At 54.4% G+C, this 17294-nt stretch overlaps 1 protein-coding gene and 1 long non-coding RNA gene across 5 annotated transcripts; one reads left to right on the forward strand and one right to left on the reverse strand.

Moving 5' to 3' along the window:
* Positions 1 to 1886: 1886 nt before the first annotated feature.
* On the reverse strand, positions 1887 to 13032 carry GATA1 (GATA binding protein 1). 4 transcript variants are annotated; one of them, XM_073901838.1, is made up of 7 exons: positions 12908 to 13032; positions 8742 to 8978; positions 7895 to 8272; positions 7647 to 7792; positions 6939 to 7064; positions 6334 to 6430; positions 1887 to 2000 (listed from the first exon to the last, which is right to left on the reverse strand). In XM_073901838.1, the coding sequence occupies exons 2-7, from the start codon at positions 8959 to 8961 to the stop codon at positions 1993 to 1995; spliced, it is 975 nt and encodes a 324-aa protein (XP_073757939.1). In that variant the 5' UTR covers positions 8962 to 8978; positions 12908 to 13032; the 3' UTR covers positions 1887 to 1992. The 4 variants fall into 4 exon arrangements, with proteins under 4 accessions (XP_073757939.1, XP_025713315.1, XP_025713313.1 ...); XM_025857530.2 differs by lacking the exon at positions 1887 to 2000 and adding an exon at positions 2011 to 2128; XM_025857528.2 differs by lacking the exon at positions 1887 to 2000 and adding an exon at positions 5682 to 5822.
* Positions 10229 to 17287, forward strand: LOC112812657 (uncharacterized). The gene is made up of 3 exons (XR_003205331.2): positions 10229 to 11664; positions 14316 to 14455; positions 16449 to 17287. It is a non-coding gene; the product is annotated as an uncharacterized lncRNA (long non-coding RNA).
* Positions 17288 to 17294: the final 7 nt, after the last annotated feature.

Consider the following 17294-nt stretch of genomic DNA (forward strand, 5'->3'; position numbering starts at 1 on the left):
TCAGCCCCATAGGAGGCCGGTTTGCCCTCCTAATCTCCCTCGCTCATTCTTCACCATTTCCTACCGGGCTGGAGGCTGGGGCTGAAGAGATAAGCGGTCTGGGGTTCAGCATCGCTGACTAACAAACAGATTGACAGCCCCACTGCCCAGTAGCCTGGCCCTATGACCCTTCTGAAAACCTCAGTTCCACCCTTCTCTTTCCTTTCACTCTTTTCCTACCAGGACTTTTTTTTTTTTTTTTTCTCGGTCCCAGTGGAAGAGGATCAAGTCTTAAGACCTTTAAACTTCCATGTGCACCAAAGAAAATGTGATACAGACTGAGGAACATTCTGGGGTTGTGATGCCTGCAGAGTAATAGAGAAGGGAGCCTTTAAGACCCATGGCCCATTTTTCTGTATAATCAGAAGACAGATTCCTGAAGAGCAGAGGTCAGTAAACTTGTCTATAAAGGGCCAGATAGCAAATATTTTAGGCTTTGCAGGCCACATAACGGTCTCTGTGGCATATTCTTTCTTTCCTTTAAAAATGAAGAGACGGCGGGGCAGTTGGGTGGCTCAGTCAGTTAAGCGTCTGCCTTCCGCTCGGGTGGTGATCCCAGGGTCCTGGGATTGAGCCCTGCATCGGGCTTCCTGCTCAGTGGAGACCCTGCTTTTCCCTCTCCCTCTGCTGATCCCCTTGCTTGTGCTCTCTCTCTCTGTCAAATAAATAAAATCTTTTTTTTTTAAACATGAAGAGACCAGCTGAAGTCTCGCTTTAGCCTGAAGGCTGTAGCTTTCTGATCCTGCTGTAGAATGTCAGTTTTTGGTTTCCTTTATCTGGCTGGGGTTCTTTTACAGGATGAGTGCAGAGTTTCTATGCTTCCTGAAGAGAGGTATTCCCTTTGTGTGAGGACTGGGATTCATGGACAGGGTCAGGTCACTTCTGGTGTTTACTGGGTCAGCCAGTGTTCCTGGACAGAGTGAGGACAGGGATTCCTGTAGTTTCTATAGCTTTGTTCCTTTCCTGAACCAAGCAGGGATTTCTATACAGGACAAGACAGTTGTTTCTGGAGAGCTCCAGATTAGGGGTTCCCATACAAGTTCAGGATGAGGCTCCTTAGACTGCATTAAGAGTTTCCTATGAAGGGGCACCTGGGTGGCTCAGTCGTTGGGCGTCTGCCTTTGGCTCAGGTCATCGAGCCCCGCGTCGGGCTCCCTGCTCAGCGGGAAGCCTGCTTCTCCCTCTCCCACTCCCCCTGCTTGTGTTCCCTCTCTTGCTGTGTCTTTCTCTGTCAAATACATAAATAAAATCTAAAAAAAAAAAAGAGTTTCCTATGAAGAGATCAGGTTGTCCAGTTCAGGGTCAGCACAGGTGTTTCTGTACAGGTTCAGAGCTATGTTAACGTAGACAGTAGGAACAGGTGTTCATGTCTAGATTCAATCAAATTGTTATTAATTGGGTTAAATTTTTTTAAAGATCATATTTATTTATTTATTTGAAAGAGAGAGAGCAGGGGAAAGAGCAGAGGGAAAGGGACCAGCAGACTCCATGCTGAGTATGGAGCCTGATGTGGGGCTCGATCTCAGAACCCTGAGATCATGACCTGAGCAGAAATCAAGAGTCGGATGCTTAACGACTAAGCCACCCAGGCACCCCTGGGCTAAATTTTTTTAAAGATTTTATTTCTTTGAGAGAGCACGAGCAGGGTGAGAGGCAGAGGGAGAAGCAGACTCCCCGCTGAGCAGGGAGCCCGACGCGGGGCTCGATCCTGGCATTCTGGGATCATGACCTGAGCCGAAGGCAGATGCTTAACTGACTGAGCCACGCAGGCGTCCCAGTTGGGCCAAATTATGCTAGCTGCTGTAACAAACCCAGAATTTTAGAGGATTAACAAATAAATGTTTATTTCTTACTCATATAAAGTCCAATGTGTATATTTATTACTGATCATTCAGGAACCCAGGCAACTTCCATTTTGTGGCTCTGCTCTCCTCTGAATCCTTAGAGTTCTCACTATTGAGCTGGTAGATGGGAAAAGAGAGAGAGTGAAGGATTCCATGAGAGATTTTTATGGGCCAGGCTTGGAAGTGGTGTGTATCACTTTGCCCATACTCCATTGGTCAGAACTCTGTCACATGTCCACATCTCACTGTAAAGGAGATCAGAAAAGTGAGTGAGCTTAGGAGAACACAGGTTTGAAGAGCCTGTAGCACTGCCTGCTGCAGGATTCTATAGACCCCACAGAGCTGTTCTGTCCAATGTGGCAGTCACTATCCACAGTCAGAATAATGGTTCCTGTACAGTGTGAGGGTGGGGCTTCCAGGACAAGGCCGGGGCCAGGGCTGTCAGAGAGAGTCACATCAGGACATCCTGTTTGGGGTCAGGAGAATGTTTCTAGAAAGCAAGGTTAGGAGTTCCTATAAAGGATCAGGCCAGAGATTCCTGTGAGTGGAGTTAAGGATTTCTGTTGAGAGGAAAAGGTTTTCTATGGAGAGTCCAGTCAGAGGGTTCCAGTAACAGTTGTAGGCAAGGCTTCCTGTAGGGGTCAGGGCTGTGGAGCTAACACATGGTAAAGAGAGGAAGCCCTGTACAGTGTCTGGGTAGGGGCTCCTTTGCCAGGTGAGGCCGTAGGTACCTGTATAAGATGAGGTCTAGGCTTAAAGTAGAGGATCAGGACAGGCATCCCTGCCACAGGGTCAGGAAAGGTTTTTTTTTTTACTTTTTTTTCTTTTTTTAGGAAAGGGTTGTAAGTTCAAGTCTGAGGTTCTTGTTAAGAGTTGGATTACAGGGGCGCCTGGGTGGCTCAGTTGGTTAAGCGACTGCCTTCGGCTCAGGTCATGATCCTGGAGTCCCGGGATCGAGTCCCACATCGGGCTCCCTGCTCGGCAGGGAGTCTGCTTCTCCCTCTGACCCTCTTCCCTCTCGTGCTTTCTATCTCTCATTCTCTCTCTCTCTGAAATAAATAAATAAAATCTTTAAAAAAAAAAAAAGAGTTGGATTACAGGGGCAGGGGGGAGGGGGGCGGTGTGCCTGGCTGGCGCAGTTGGTTAAGCGTCTGACTTGGTTTCGGCTTAGGTTGTGATCTCAGGGTCCTAGGATGGAGCCCTACATTGGGCTTCGTGCTCAGCAGGGAGTCTGCTTAAGATTCTGTTCCTCTTCCCCTGCCCCTCCACCCCACCCACCCCCGCACTCACTCGTGCTCTCTCCTCTCTCTCTCTCAAAATCTTTTTTTAAAAAAAGAGTTGGATCATGGGTTCTTGTGGACTCTACAGGTTAGGGTGTGAGATCAGGGATTGTTGCGCAGAGTGACATCAGGGGTCATTGTCAGCAATGGAGGCAAGAGCTTCTATAGTCAATCGGAGTTCCTGAAGTGGTTGAGGATGGAGTTTCTGCAGAGAGAGCTAGGTCAGTGGTTCAGAACTAGATTTTATTGTGATGGAAGTGTTTCTAAAATGCTATCTGGAGGTCTGAGCTCCAGTACAGTGTGAAGACAGAAATGTCCTGTCCAAGGTTAAGGCAGGATTTAGAGAGATTGAGACTAGTGAAGAGGGTCAGGACAGGTGTTTCTTTTTTTTTAAGATTTTATTTATTTATTTGAGAGAGAGAGAGCACAAGCAGGCAGAGGGGCAGAAGGAGAGGGAGAAACAGACTCCCCACCGAGCAGGGAGCCCAACGTGGGGTTCTATCCCAGGACCCTGGGATCGTGACCTGAGCCAAAGGCAACAGGTTAACCGACTGAGCCACCCAGATGCCCTAGAACAGGTGTTTCTAAAGGGGTGGCACAGGGCTTCCTTACAGTGTGAGCTCAAAGATTCCTAACTGGGCTAAGTCCAAGGTTCCTGTGCCAGGGAAGGACAGGGCTTCTTCCGATGCAAGGTGAGGGCTGATGCTCCTGTCCAGGGTCAGCATGGGTGTCCTGTTACTAATTAGAGAAAGGGTTCCCTTAGAGTGTCAGGCGAGGGCAGCTGTTCTGGGAGGCAAGGGCTGGGGCTTCTGAGCAAGGTAGGGCCAGGCACATGTCCAGCACAGGTTCTGAGAGGGGTTTCTGCTCAAGATGCGGACAGGGGCTCCTATAGGGTGAGAGGGCTGGGGTTCTATGGGGTGGCCAGGCAGGCAGGAGGCTTTTACAAAGACCAGGGGAGTTCTGGACAATCCCTGTAATGAGCGTGGACTGCCGTGATTCTGCAGCGGGCCAGCATGGTGAGTAGCTGAAGGAGAGCTGTCCTTGAGGACATCTGCTTACCCCTGCTATGTTCAGGATCTGAGGGCCCGTGGTCCTCATCTCTGGGGCTCTGGGGGAAATCCATAAAGAGAAACTGCCCAAAAGCAAATTCAGGAGTGAATGGATTGAGTGAGTGATGAGAGCGAGAGAGAGAGAGGCAGCCCAGTTAAGTGTGAGCAAGACTCATGTGGGGGAAAGTGGCATCCAAAATCCACTCCTTAAACTCGGTGTGGTCAGGGCAAGTAACGCCAGTTTTTTTTTTTTTTTTAAGATTTTATTATTTATTTTTATTTGACACAGAGACAGAGATAGAGAGAGCACAAGCAGGGGCAGCGGCAGGCAGAGGGAGAGGGAGAAGCAGACTCCCTGCTGAGCAGGGAGCCCGATGTGGGGCTTGATCGCAGGACTCCAGGATCATGACCTGAGCCGAAGGCAGCCGCTTAACCAACTGAGCCACCCAGGCGCCCCCAAGTAACGCCAGTTCTGAGCCTTACTTTCTCATTAGTAAAATGAAAATGTAAAGTGCATAGTATACTTTTCTTTCCTCGGAGTTTTTTTTTTTTTTTTTTTCAGGTGTTCATGAACCAAACCAACTGAAGTTTCCCAGCCATTGCCCGATCCACAGTAAACACTCAGTGAATGGGGCTGTTTGCTATCAGGAGCTGCTGGGTAGTATGGAGGCTAAGCCACAGAGCCTGGCTTTTCCCCCCGTCTCCCGCTGTGTGGCCCCCAGCGAGCCACTTAACCTCTCTGTCACCTGACTCCACACAGGCTCCTACATAAGGGCTTTCCATTTTGGAAGAACAGATACCCCCCTGGGGGTGAGAAGTGTGCCCAGGTGAATAGGTGCGTTGGTGAGGGAGTTGGCCCTATGGGGAGGAGCTCTCCCACCTACGGGGTCTAAATATCACCCCCAGAAGCTATTTTGTCCTTCTAATCTTCCCCTCTCCTCTACCATTTCCCACAGAGCTGCAGGCTGAGCTGGGCCAAGAGAGATAAGAGATGACTGACAGGGAAGGCCCCCCGGACAACCCCGTGGTCCCGCACTGGCCATTCTGACCTTCTTGATGGCTCCCATTCCAGCCCCCCCTTTCCTGTCCCGCATATGTCTTGTGTCCTCTGGAAGGGGGTCCCTAATGGAGGCCCAACTGAAACTCTGCATGTTCATACTTTCCACGAACAAGTACACACAGAGCTGCTCAAGGCCGTCAGCCACTCAGAGACACTGTGGCCTGGCACACACCACGTGATCTGCGCTCCCAACATGCGTAGACTTGCAGAGAAATGCTGCCAGTACCCAACCCCCAGAGCTCCCTGGACGTGCAGACCCCCGCGGTCCTGCTGTTATAGCCTCCACACGCCCCCCCCCCCCAGCCTGCGTTCAACATTCCAGAAGCGTCTGCTCCCGCCGTCTCCTGGTGTCACGCACCCTGTCTTGGAAAGCCTCGCCCCCTCAGTCACACGCTGTATCTCACCCCATGGTATGTGGCGACCCACGCCGTCTCAGGCCACCCGGAAGCTGTCACACGCAGCTTCATGAACAGTGTTCACAATTGCACGTCGCAACCCACAATCGTGAAGTGTCACATAGGCGGCGGCCTCAGCTTCCCGGGGCCATACGCTGCAGCCAGACACCGTCCTCAGAGACACCCAGACATGCAGCCTCCCTCCCGTTGTTCTTGATTCAGTCCCACACAGGCTCACACCTCTGCTCTTAGGACTTTGGTGGTTTTATTTTACAAAAGCTTTGAAGGGCCAGGCCAGGGGATGGCTGGGGCCCAGAGGGTTGGGTTGTATTGACTGTGGGTTACATAGGAGAGGGACCCCACCGCCACCCTGAGGCCATGCTCTGTGCCCTCAGGAACTCAGTGGAGCCACCACAGTGGTGGTGGTGGTGGGAGGAACGGGACCTGTGGGGAAGGAGCCTGCGGGGGAACCCAACAGGGGTCCCGGGAAAGGCATGAGGTGGCTCACGGGCCCTGACAGCACCACGGGGCCCAGGCCTTGGTAGAGATGGGCAGTACTGGGTGGGCCCAACGTCAAGCCGGTGGCCACCTCCCCACAATTCCCACTCCCGCTGCCCCCGGCCACCACCATGAAGCCACCAGCCGGTCCCTCAGCTGCTCCTGTACCTCCCAGACTTGACCCTCGTTTCTTTTTCCCTTTTCCAGACGCCTTGCGGTTTCGAGTCTGGATACCATCCTTCCGCATGGTCAGTGGTCGGTTCACCTGCCAAGAGGGAGGCCGTGAGTGTTTCCCGACTCCAAATCTTTACCCCTCTGTCTTGACCAGGGAGGCCGTCTCCGTCCCACCTCGTTAAGCATGGACAATTGCTTCAGGGACTAGGGAGCGTGACCCTGATGTGGTGCAGGGATTGTCCTAAGGAATCCCAAGGTTGTGAGGCCCTGAGCTTGGGAAAGCCTCTGAGGCTGATGGAGCTGGCTCCGGTTTCGGGGCAGGGGGATGGAAGTTAGCGAATGGCTGGGAAGGAGGATGAAGGAGATCGAGGCGGGAGGAGGGGCAGGAGGTCGTGGAAGGGTGCGAAGGGATGAAGGAGGGAGGGGTGAGGGCCAAGGAGGAGGGGAATAGAGAGGGAAGGAGGGGGCAGGAAAAGTGGGGGAGAAAAGGGAGGGTTATGAGGGGAAGCAGAGGTGGGGGTAGAAGAGGAGCAGGGGAGGAGGGCAGTGGGATGACAGGAGGAGGGGGGAGGCTGGCAGGGGAACGGGACAGGACAAACCTGGTGTAGCTTGTAGTAGAGGCCACAGGCATTGCACACAGGGTCCCCACTGGCATTCCTCCGCCATAGCGTCGTGGTGGTTGTCTGGCAGTTGGTACACTGGGTACCCGCCCGCTTGCTGACAATCTAGGGGGAGAGAGAATGTGAGGATCAGCCCACCGCGGGGGTGGGTGGAGGACCCGAGAGGTCAGGGTCAGGTTGAAGGCAGGGCTTCCCGTGCAGGGCGAGAACAGATGTACTCACGGGACGATGACTGTGGGTTTTCTGCATGGGGCAGGGCCTCCTGGCCAGGATAGGGGATTTTGGTATTGGGGGTGAGACTCCACCAGTGATTCCCAACTTTGACCATACATTGGAATCACTCAGGGAGTCGAAGGCGATCCTGAGGCCCAGGCGGCACCCTAGGCCAATGAAATCTACACATCTAGGGGAGGGCGCCAGGCCCCGGTGGTTCAGGGTGTCCTAAGGTGAGTCCCATGTGAAGCCAAGGAGGAAAACACTGCTGCGCAGGGACAGGACGGGGTTCCCGCACGTACCCTATGAAGGTAGGTCGAGGATAGGCACGCCTACGCAAAGCTGGGTGCCCGCATGGCTGGGGAAGGGATGGGCGGGGGGCGTATGGGTTCTCGTGGAGCAGGAGGACCGGGGTCCCTGTACAGGCCGAGAACAGCCGTCCCTGGGGCAGGGGAGGCGGGCCCGGGGTCTTACCAGGCGCTTCTTAGGCCGGATGAGGGGCCTGTTCTGGCCATTCATCTTGTGATAGAGGCCACAGGCATTGCACAGGTAGTGGCCCGTCCTGTCCCGCCGCCACAAGGGAGTGGCTGTTGCTCCGCAGTTCACACACTCCCTGGCTTCTGATGGGGTGGACAGAGGGGGTGGGGGAGCCCAGGCTCAGCCCTGCTTGGCCTTGGACGCCCCCCCACCTCAGCCTCCCCGTTCCTTTTTGGGGACCTCACCACAGGGGGGCAAGGGCAGTGTCCCACGAAGCTTGGGGGAGGAATAGGCCGCTGGATTGAGGGGGCTCCCAGTGGGAGAAAAGAAGGTACTGGAAAAGTCAGGACCCCCATAGGCACTGCTGGGGACAGGGATGGATGAAGGCAGTGCAGGCCCCAGCGTCAAGAGGTCTGGACTTAGCCGCTCTGTCTTTAAGGTCTCCAGGAAGCTGCTGCCGCCTTTCCCATTGGGGTCTTCCGGGGCCTGGGGAGGGGAGTCCTCGCGAGTGGGGCACACAGTCGAGGCAGGATAGAGCCCCGTCTTGCCGTAGGTCCAGCCGGCGTAGGGTGAGCCCCCTGGGATCCCCTCCATACAGTTGAGCAGTGGGTACACCTGAAAGACTATTAGGGTGGCGGGGTATGGGAAGGAAGGCGGGATCAGTCTAAAACCATCCCGCCTTCAGGGCACAGTGCTGCCCCGCAGCTCAGCTCGGAGGGAGCAGCCAAGTCTCCAGTCTTCCCACAGGCCACCGGAGCAGCTGCTGGCCGTCGGGTAACTCCCGGGTCCCGAGCCCCACTGGTCACTCTGGCAGCTGCGGTAACCTCCACCCGTTTCCAAAGGGGCTTTGAGGATGCCCGTTGGGGTTCGGAGCCCCATGGGTCCCTTGACAACTAGGGCCACCACCACCCACTTCCGATGTTGCTTTCCAGTATGGCTACCCCAAGATGGCAGACGGGGAGCGTTGGCATTCCTAGGTCTGGGCTCAACTGGGGGAAGTGGCCATGGTCAAGATGACCTCTTGGTGGGATTCTGCCCTAGCTAAGGGTCACCGTGGCAGCCCGCGCTAAGACAGCCACCCAAAGGGGTTACCTGGGGAGTGCCTGTAGGCCTCGGCATCCCTGTAGTAGGCCAGAGCCGCAGCTGCAGCCGTGGCGGTGCTGGGGGCCGTGGAGGAGGCTGCTGCATCCAAGCCCTCCGGCCCAGAGGGGAAGAAGACCCCCGACTCTGGGGGCGAGGATACCAAAGCCGGGTCCACAAACTGGGGCAGGGGCTCTGAGGTCCCCAGGGCCCCTAGGCCAGGGAACTCCATGGGGCCTCGGGTGGGACCTGTGAGGACGGGAGAGGTCCTCAGACTCCAAACTCCTCCTCCCCTCCCCCACCGCCCCTTCTCCGGCTCCAGCCCCACGCCCTCAGCCTTCATGGCCCTCTTTCCCTCCCGAGCTCTCCCTGTCTTCCCCTCCATCATCCCCTCCTTCCTTCTAGTCCCTCTTCTCTCCTCCTGCTTCCCTTTCTCCTCTCGCCCTCCTCCCATCTCTTCTTTTCCCTCCTCCCACAACTCCCCTTCTTTCCCCTCGCCTCTCCCCCCCCTTGCTCCTCTTCCCCCTCCCTCTTCTCCCCCCTCCCGGCCCCTCACCCCCTCATTCTCTCTTTCGCCGGTCCTCCCCCTCTCTCTACCCCCGCCTGTTCACCTCCTGCTCTCCCTCCTCTGAGCCAGCCGCCTCTTCCTCCTGTCCCCCTCCCCTCCCCATTTTCTCCTTCCCCCCCCCTGCCTGTCCCCCCCCTCCTTCTCCGTTCTTCTCCTCTCCCTCCCTTTCTGCTCATCACTTTCTCCTCTCCTCATTTTCTCTCCCTCCTCCTCCCCTTCTCTCCCTCTAGAGGAGTCTGGGGGGGGACGGGCTGGGGTGCAGAGCTACAGTCCCTTGAGCCACTTGTCACCCCTGGGACCTTGGGGTTTACCCTCTTGTGCTCCCCAACTTCATCCCTATCTGTTGCATATTTTGACTTTCTCAGAAACCCATGGTTTCCGGCTTGACTCCTCCCTCCCCCCACCTCCGTTGGGTCTGCACACAGGGGCCCCCTCAGTTCCTCCCTGCTCCATGGGGGGGTCAGTACCCCCCACGGCTTATCTCTGCCATCCCCGCCCAACTTTTGAAATCACCCCAAGGCTACTGGCTTCCTCTGAGGAGGGGGACAGGTTTGCCCTGGGGAGGCCTACCATAGTTCTGCTTTCAGATTCCTTCAGTTCCAGCCAGCCCCAGGCCTCAGTTTCCCCATCTGCCAGATAGGTGGTGGTGACGGGGGCCCAGCTAAGACCTGTGAGATGGCGGCTTCGTCTTTGCCCCTTTGTCTCTGGCCTTCCCTGTGTGTGTATCTATGTCCCCGTGTCTCTCTCCTTGTGATACTCTCTCCTGCCCAGCCCGGCCCTCGATATTTCTGTCCCCTCTTTCTATGCTGCCATGATATGTCTTGTCCTCTCTCTCTGCCTTTTTTTTTTTAACTTATCTGACAGAAAGATAGAGAGCACGAGTAGGCAGAGCGGCAGGCAGAGGGAGAGGGAGAAGCAGGCACCCCGCCGAGCAGGGAGCCCGATGCGGGGCTCGATCCCGGGACCCCGGGATCATGACCTGAGCCGAAGGCAGACACTTAACCGCCTGAGCCACCCAGGTGCCCCTCTCTTTCTCTGCTTTAACGAGTGCCTAATTTTCCCCCTCCCTTTCTCTGGCTTTCCATGTCTCTATCTCTGGTTGTCTCTCTCCATCTTTATCTCCGTGTCTTTCACCTCTTTCCATTTCAGTTCTTCCTCCCTCTCCAGTAATGTCTCTGAATGTCTCTACATCTCTCCCACTCAGTCTCTTTCGGCTTGTCTCGTGTCTCTCTCTCTCTCTCTCTCTCTCTCTGTCTTTCTGCCTTCTGGCTTTATTTCCATGTCTGTCTTACTAGTCCCACATCCTTGCCCATGCCCCACTACACACAGCCCGGGTGAGGAGCCAGAAAAGCTACCCTTGCCCCTGACTTGCCCTATGAATCTGAAGGCCTCAGTTTCCCTGTCCTTGGGGTGGAGTAACAGAGATACAGTAGAAGGCCATCTTCACAGCCCCAGCCTACGTGACCCACTGTGTGAACACGCTGAAGGTTGGGCTCAGGGTTGGGGGTTGTGCGGGCAAAGAGAGGAGCCCGTGGCTGTGTCTGCCACCAGCCTCGTCCAGGCCCCCGGACCTCCTCTGACTCTCCCCGGAGTGGATGTCTTGCCTCCTCCTCTATTTCCATCTCTTTTCCTCTGTGTCTCTCCACGATTCTTTCGATCTGAGGCTCTCTCTTTCTGCGCTCTCTTTCTGTTCCTGGGTCTCTCACTTTCCTGCTATCTCTCTGTTTCTCCTTTCTTTTCTTTTTTTTTTTTTTTTAAAGATTTTATTTATTTATTTGACAGAGAGAGACACACAGTGAGAGACGGAACAGTGGCAGGGGGAGCAGGAGACGGAGAAGCAGGCTTCCCGCAGAGCAGGGAGCCCAATGCTGGGCTTGATCCCAGGACCCTGGGATTATGACCTGAGCCGAAGGCAGATGCTTAATGACTGAGCCACCCAGGTGGCCCTCTGTTTCTCCTTTTTTTTTCTTCCTGTCTGTCCCTTGCTCTTTGTCTCTGTCTCTTTTTCTCCCTCTCTCCCTCTCTTCCTTTTCTGTCTCGTTCTTTTTGTCTCTGTCACCACTGTTCCTTTATCCCGCCTCATCCTCAACTCCCCCCTCCCCCCCAGTGATCTCCCTCCAGTCCCACTGCCCCACATCCTTGCACCTAGCACCTTGGCGGGTCCAGGGCTGCCCACCCCTCCTATGGCAGGGGCCCAGCCCCCCAGCCCCAGTTATCACTCTCCGGACAGAGATAAAAGTTTATCTCGAGGCTGGGGGATATGAAAGCTCCTTATCAGCTGCTCCACTAGAGTAAGTGCTGCCCTGACGGGCAGCAGGCAGCAGGCCGGCACTCTCAGCTCTCCCAAGGTCCAGCCCCTCACCCCAGGTAACATCCCTGTCCCAGCCCTCAAGGGAGGGTCCCTTGGGACTGAAGGGAGCAGAGATGGGGTCTGGGAGCAGATGAGTCTTGGGAGGCTTTGAGGTGGAATTTGAGGATCAGATGGGGTGGAGGAGTCAGGGAGGGGTTGGGGGTATAGCTGTAGAGTTTGGGGAGAGCAGATATGGGGTTTGAGGAGCAGAGACAAATTTGAAAGGTCACGTTTTGGGATCAGAAATAGGTTGGAAAAGGAGAACACAAGATTGGGGATCTGAGGTGAAGGTTGAGAGCCAGAGAGAACGTTGAGAAGCTGGGGATGTAGTTCGGGGTTCAGAGATGGATTCTGAGGGTCGTGGACATGTTTGAGGGTTCCGTGGGTTTTGCTGGAGCAGAGACGGGGTTTAGGGGTCAGAGGTGGGTTTGGACAGGCAGGAGTGTGTCTGATAAAGATGGATTATGGGAGCAGAAGAGGAGTTTGAGAACCGAGATGGAGTTGGGGTGGAGAAAAATTTGAGGCCAGAGGAGATCCGGGGGGCCAGAGACAACGTTTGGGGGCTGAGATGGGGTTTAGGGAAGGCGGGCGTGAGGAGGATTCATGTGGTAGAACAGACTTGGGGTAGTAGACTTGGCGTTTAGAGTGTCAGACATTTTGGTGTGCGGGCAAAGGGCTGGGGGAGAGTAGTGGTTTGGGGGGCTCAGAGAGAAGTCACAGAGAACAAACTGGGGCTTTGAGAAGCACAGACGGAGATAAGAGGATGAAGCCAGGGTTTAGGGGACTGGAAAATTTGGAGCGGAAACCAGGATGGGGAGCAGACAAGGACTTGGGGAGCAGAAATAGGCATAGGGGAGCAAAAGTGAGTTTTTGGGAGAACTCAGAGACAGAAACAATTCCAGGTGCGTGAAAGCCAGATTCGGGGCAGAGCTAGGATTTGGGGGAGAAAGGCATGTTGTAGGGGGCAGGAATGGGGTGTGGGGAGCAGAGTTAAGCCATCAGGGGAACAGATATCTTGGAAGGAGAGGATGGAAGTCAGGGCAGAAAGAGGTCGGTTTTGGGGGGTGGTTTTAGGGCAGAGATGGGGGTTGGAAAGACAGATGGTTTGGAGGAGCTGTGAAGGGCTTCAGGGGCAGTAGACACTTTGGGGACCAGTGGTGGGTTGGGGACCCTGGAGCAGGCTGGAGGAGTAGCCTTGAGGTAAGGGACAGCAGGCCTGGGGTTTGCCTTGCTGGGGGCTCTTAGGGGGCTGAGACTGACCTGGGCTGGTTGGTGCAGAGGGTTCAGCCGCTTTGGGGATGTGGCGAGTTCAGTGTGATCCCAGGGGGTGTCCTGGCTGGCCTTGGCCTTTGAGGCTCCCTTCCTCCTTCTCTCCCTCCCTCCCTCCTCTCTCCCTCCTCCCTCCTCCCCAGGGAGTGGCTGGTGCCCCAGTGGGTGGGGCGGACCAGGGGAGGGGGCGGGCTCCCTGCTGGTGGGGCACCTCTTGGGCAGTGGGGGCCTTCCTCTGCCCCATCTGCCCACCCCACGGATTCTTGGACCCTGTTCAACTTGGGCTCCCGTGGACTTCAGTGTCCAGCCAAACAAAATGGGCTGAAGCCAAGATAACATAAAAATACCAGATACGGTTTTATGACTCCACTAGGTTTCTCAGTGAGTGTTTCCAAAGTCCCTCCTGTGTGCTGGGTCAGGTTCGGGCTTGGCCACTTACGTACGTGAATCTTACTGGCCAACAGGGAGAGGAGGGATGTGACTGTACCCATTTTGCAGACGAGAAGAATGAGGCTCACAGAGGTTCGGTGGGATTTGAACCAGAGCCCATGGGACATTCTGATGACCCAGGCCCAGCCTGGAGGCTGGGCCAGGCCAGGGCTGGCGGGAGGCAGGGGCACACTCACTCAGTGCCCCACTGGGGCTTACGCCAGCTCTGGCCTGCCCTGGGGCAGCAGATAAGTCTTATCAGATGGAGGAGACTGTGGCTGTTGGCTCCGCGGTAACAGGCTGTCTTGGGACGGGGAGGGGGGGGCGGGGCTGGGGGGGGGCACCCAGGGACAGCGGCTTCAACTTGTTGCCCGCCATGCTGCTTTGGAGGCGGGAAACAGGTGGGACCCAGGGTTGGTTTCTCTGTGGGTCCTTGAGGAGTGGGATAGGATTGGGGAAGGGAAGGAAGAAGAACTGAAGGGGTAGAGAAGGGAGAGAGGCAGATAGCAAGAGACAGAAGCAGAGACAGAGACAGGAAGGGGGAGACTCGGGCAGAAAAAGGGACACAGCTAGAAGGAGGCAGAGAGAGGGTACGGAGACGGGGGAGAGATGCCAAGAGAGCCGGCGACAATTGAAGATCTACAGAGAGAAGCGAAGAGAATGAGAGGCAGGACAGAAGGCAAAAGGTAGAGCCCGGAAGTGACAGAGGCTAAGGACACAGGTGGAGAACTTGGGAAGGGAGACCGAGACAGAGAGAGATTCACGGACACAGTCTAGGAGGAAGTCCACGAGACCCCAGGTGTCAGTCTGGGGTAAGCCCTGGGCCGGTGGTGCTGGGGTGGGTGGGACAGGGCCATGTGGGTCGATGTGGACCCATGTGATCGGTGGCTCTGCCCTCAACTGCTGAGAGGGACTTCCAGGACTCCCGCACCTCAGTCCCCACCTTTCTGCCCTGCCCCACCTCCCCCAGAGAGGAACAACAGTGACGGCAACCGGTGTTTCATGCTGACACAGACCCCAGGCCAAGCCTGTCCTGAGCACTTGCTCCGTGTAAAATCAATGGACACGCGCCCACACGAGGCATCCAACTCGGGTCCCCACAGAGCAGGGGTAAGAGCACCCAGTGGTGGCCCCAGGACTCCACAGGACGGAGCACCCTCCTGACCACCCATTCTACAGATGGGGAGACTGAGACCTGCCAAGGGCACAGGGCACTGACAGAGCCCTGGGTCAGTGGGGCTTGCTCCCCCACCGGCCGCCCCAGAAGGAGCTTGCTATCCTCCTTTTGCCTCCATGGGCCTCGTTGTCCTCAGAAGCAAAATGGGAGGTTTGAGGAGGAAAGAGAGCATGGCTATGACTCTGCATTTGTTGAGCTCCTGCTGTGTGCCATGTCCTGTGCTGAGCCCTCCTAAGTAACAAGGGGGGTGAAGACCCCTATGACTTAAGGGGCGATGTTTTCAGGGCTTCCACTCTGGAGCCAGCCCCCCTCATTCATAGCCTGCCCTAGCCACGGAGGGGCCGTGTGGCCTTGGGCAAGTTACCAGCCCCCTTGGACCTCAGTTCCTCATCTATGGAGATGGGGTAATAATAGTGGCTACTCCATAGGGTGATTGGGACAGCTAAATGAGATTTAATCCATCAAGTGATTTTAACTCGCTTGAATCTGAGATCTCAATAAACTTTAAGTACTCTTATTGATTTACTGAGTACTTACTGTATACAAGGGATGGTACTTGACCCTTTTTTTACTAGCACTACTAATTCCGGTAATAATGCTAATCAGTGTGACACTCATACCAATTTTAATTCCTAATCCTGATTCAAATATTGATACTAATTTTTTTTAAGATTTTATTTATTTATTTGACAGAGAGAGACACAGCGAGAGAGGGAACACAAGCAGGGGGAGTGGGAGAGGGAGAAGCAGGCTCCCCGCTGAGCGGGGAGCCCGATGCGGGGCTCAACCCCAGGACCCTGAGATCATGACCTGAGCCGAAGGTAGACGCTTAATGACTAAGCCACCCAGGCGTCCCGGTACTAATCTTAATAGTGCTCGTAATACTGATATTAATTCTAAATCTAATTATTTTTCTAATTCTATCTACAACCGTACTAATAACGAATGCTAATTCTGATACAAATACTTTTTTTTTTTTTTTAGCACTAATATCGTCATAACAACTGTTAACCGAGCCACCCCAGGCCCTGTGCTAAGTGCTCTCCCTGCCTAATTTTATCCCATTCTCACCAGGTCTTTGTGGTATAAGTGCGTATAATTGCCCGTATCTTCCAGACGGGGAGTGGGCTCAGAGAAATGAAGATGTCTGTCCAAGGGCCTGTGCTCAGCTCTGACACTGATTTGCTGGGTAGTTCCCGGGCAGGCCACCCTCGGAGCCTCAGTTTCTTTGCCTAGATGATGGGTACAATCATAGAACCCACAGCAAATGTTGTTGAGAAGGCCACTTGACACGGGTCCTGCCCGGGACACCATAGAGGATGAACTCTGTAGTGGTAACTCTCTTCGTTGTTAGTTTTTATTAGAAACAACAGTTGCAATATTGGGAGCAAGATAGGGAAATCTGTCCTCCTCAGGAAGGTCAGGCTGGAGGCATGTCTCAGACAAGAGTTTGGCCACTGGACTCAGCCACTGGACTCTTCTTCATAACTGGAGCAGAGAAAGGCCTTAGGAAGGGAAGTAAAGGGTGGGGAGTGGGGGCCTCAGGACCCAGGCTCCGTCAAGAGCCAGAAGCTCTGAGGCTCTGAGGCTCTGAGGCCAGGCTCACCCCATTCCCTCCCCCATCTCCGTGGAGGGGGCACAGGCACAGAAGTCTGCGGCGACAGTTCAGCCAGCAGGGAGGCAGCTGGGAGTGGGCAGATAAGGGAATCAGCAGGGCCAGGCCAGGCTTTGGGAGAGACCCAGAGGGTGGGGGTGGGGGTGGGGTGTCCGGGCCAAGCATCCCCTCTGTCAGGCCTCCATTTGAGGCTCAGCCCCAACATCCTCTCTTCCTGGAAGGCTTCCCTGACTGGTTCCCTTCTTCCTGGCATCTTCTGAGGTTCTAGAGCTTTGTCCAAGCCCATGGCATGTGAACTGTGCTTCTTCCAGATGAGTCCACCAGGCCAGAGGCAGAACCTAACTCCCCTTGGTCTCAATCGCGCAGGGAGGAAACATCAACCAAAGCCTGGCTGAGGAGTCCCACGTTTGTCTCAGAACCGAGCTGTTGTTGTTGTTGTTGTTGTTTTCCTGAGAGAAAAGTATAAAAGGTACTGTAACAAGCATTCACCTTGGTCAAACATTTTGCCGTATGTATTTGCTTCAGATACTTTTGAAAGAAATATATTCAGATCCAGCCGAAGTTCTTGTACAAAGTCCGTTTTCCTCTCTCCTTCCACGACCTCAAGTTTGGTGTTTGTCTCCCTCGTGTTTTCATTCCATTACTACGTATGTATGTATCCATACACAGCTTACGATACCAGTGGTTTTCAGCTTGGTTTTGAACTTCATATACATGGAATCGTATAGTTTATGTTTCTTTTGTTCTGCATAATGTCTGTGACACCCACGTTGTTGTGTGTATTAATAGTTCTTTTTTATTGAGATGTCATTCGCATACCACAAAATTCACCCTTTGAAGTGTACGTTTCAGTGGTCAGTATATTCATAAGGTCTTACCACTATTACCACTGTCTAATTCCAGGACATTTTCATCACCCCAAAAAGAAGCTTGTACCCATTAGCAGACACTCCCTATACTATTATCCGCCTCCCCACAGTCCCTGGAAGCCACCAATCTACTGTCTGTCTCATGGATTTGCCTATTCTGGACTTTTCATATGAACAGAATCAGAATATGTGGCCTTTTGTGACTGGCTTCTTTCACTCTGCACAAAATTTCCAAGGTTCGCTCACATTGTAGCATGGATTAAACTACTTCATTCCTTTCACTCGCTG

The sequence above is a fragment of the Callorhinus ursinus genome, unplaced genomic scaffold, assembly GCF_003265705.2.
Source record: "Callorhinus ursinus isolate GAN/ISIS: 27379988/994484 unplaced genomic scaffold, GSC_fseal_2.0 scaffold16, whole genome shotgun sequence".
NCBI classification, from domain to species: Eukaryota; Metazoa; Chordata; class Mammalia; order Carnivora; family Otariidae; genus Callorhinus; species Callorhinus ursinus.

Excerpts from the sequence above, each read along its gene's own strand:
- GATA1 (XM_025857527.2), bottom strand. The coding sequence starts at position 8,961 with ATGGAGTTCCCTGGCCTAGGGGCCCTGGGGACCTCAGAGCCCCTGCCC. Across the intron at positions 7,793-7,894 it reads ACTGCCCTTGCCCCCCTGTG|AAGCCAGGGAGTGTGTGAAC; the intron begins GTGAGGTCCCCA and ends CCACCCCATCAG. Across the intron at positions 7,065-7,646 it reads TCCGGCCTAAGAAGCGCCTG|ATTGTCAGCAAGCGGGCGGG; the intron begins GTAAGACCCCGG and ends CTCTCCCCCTAG.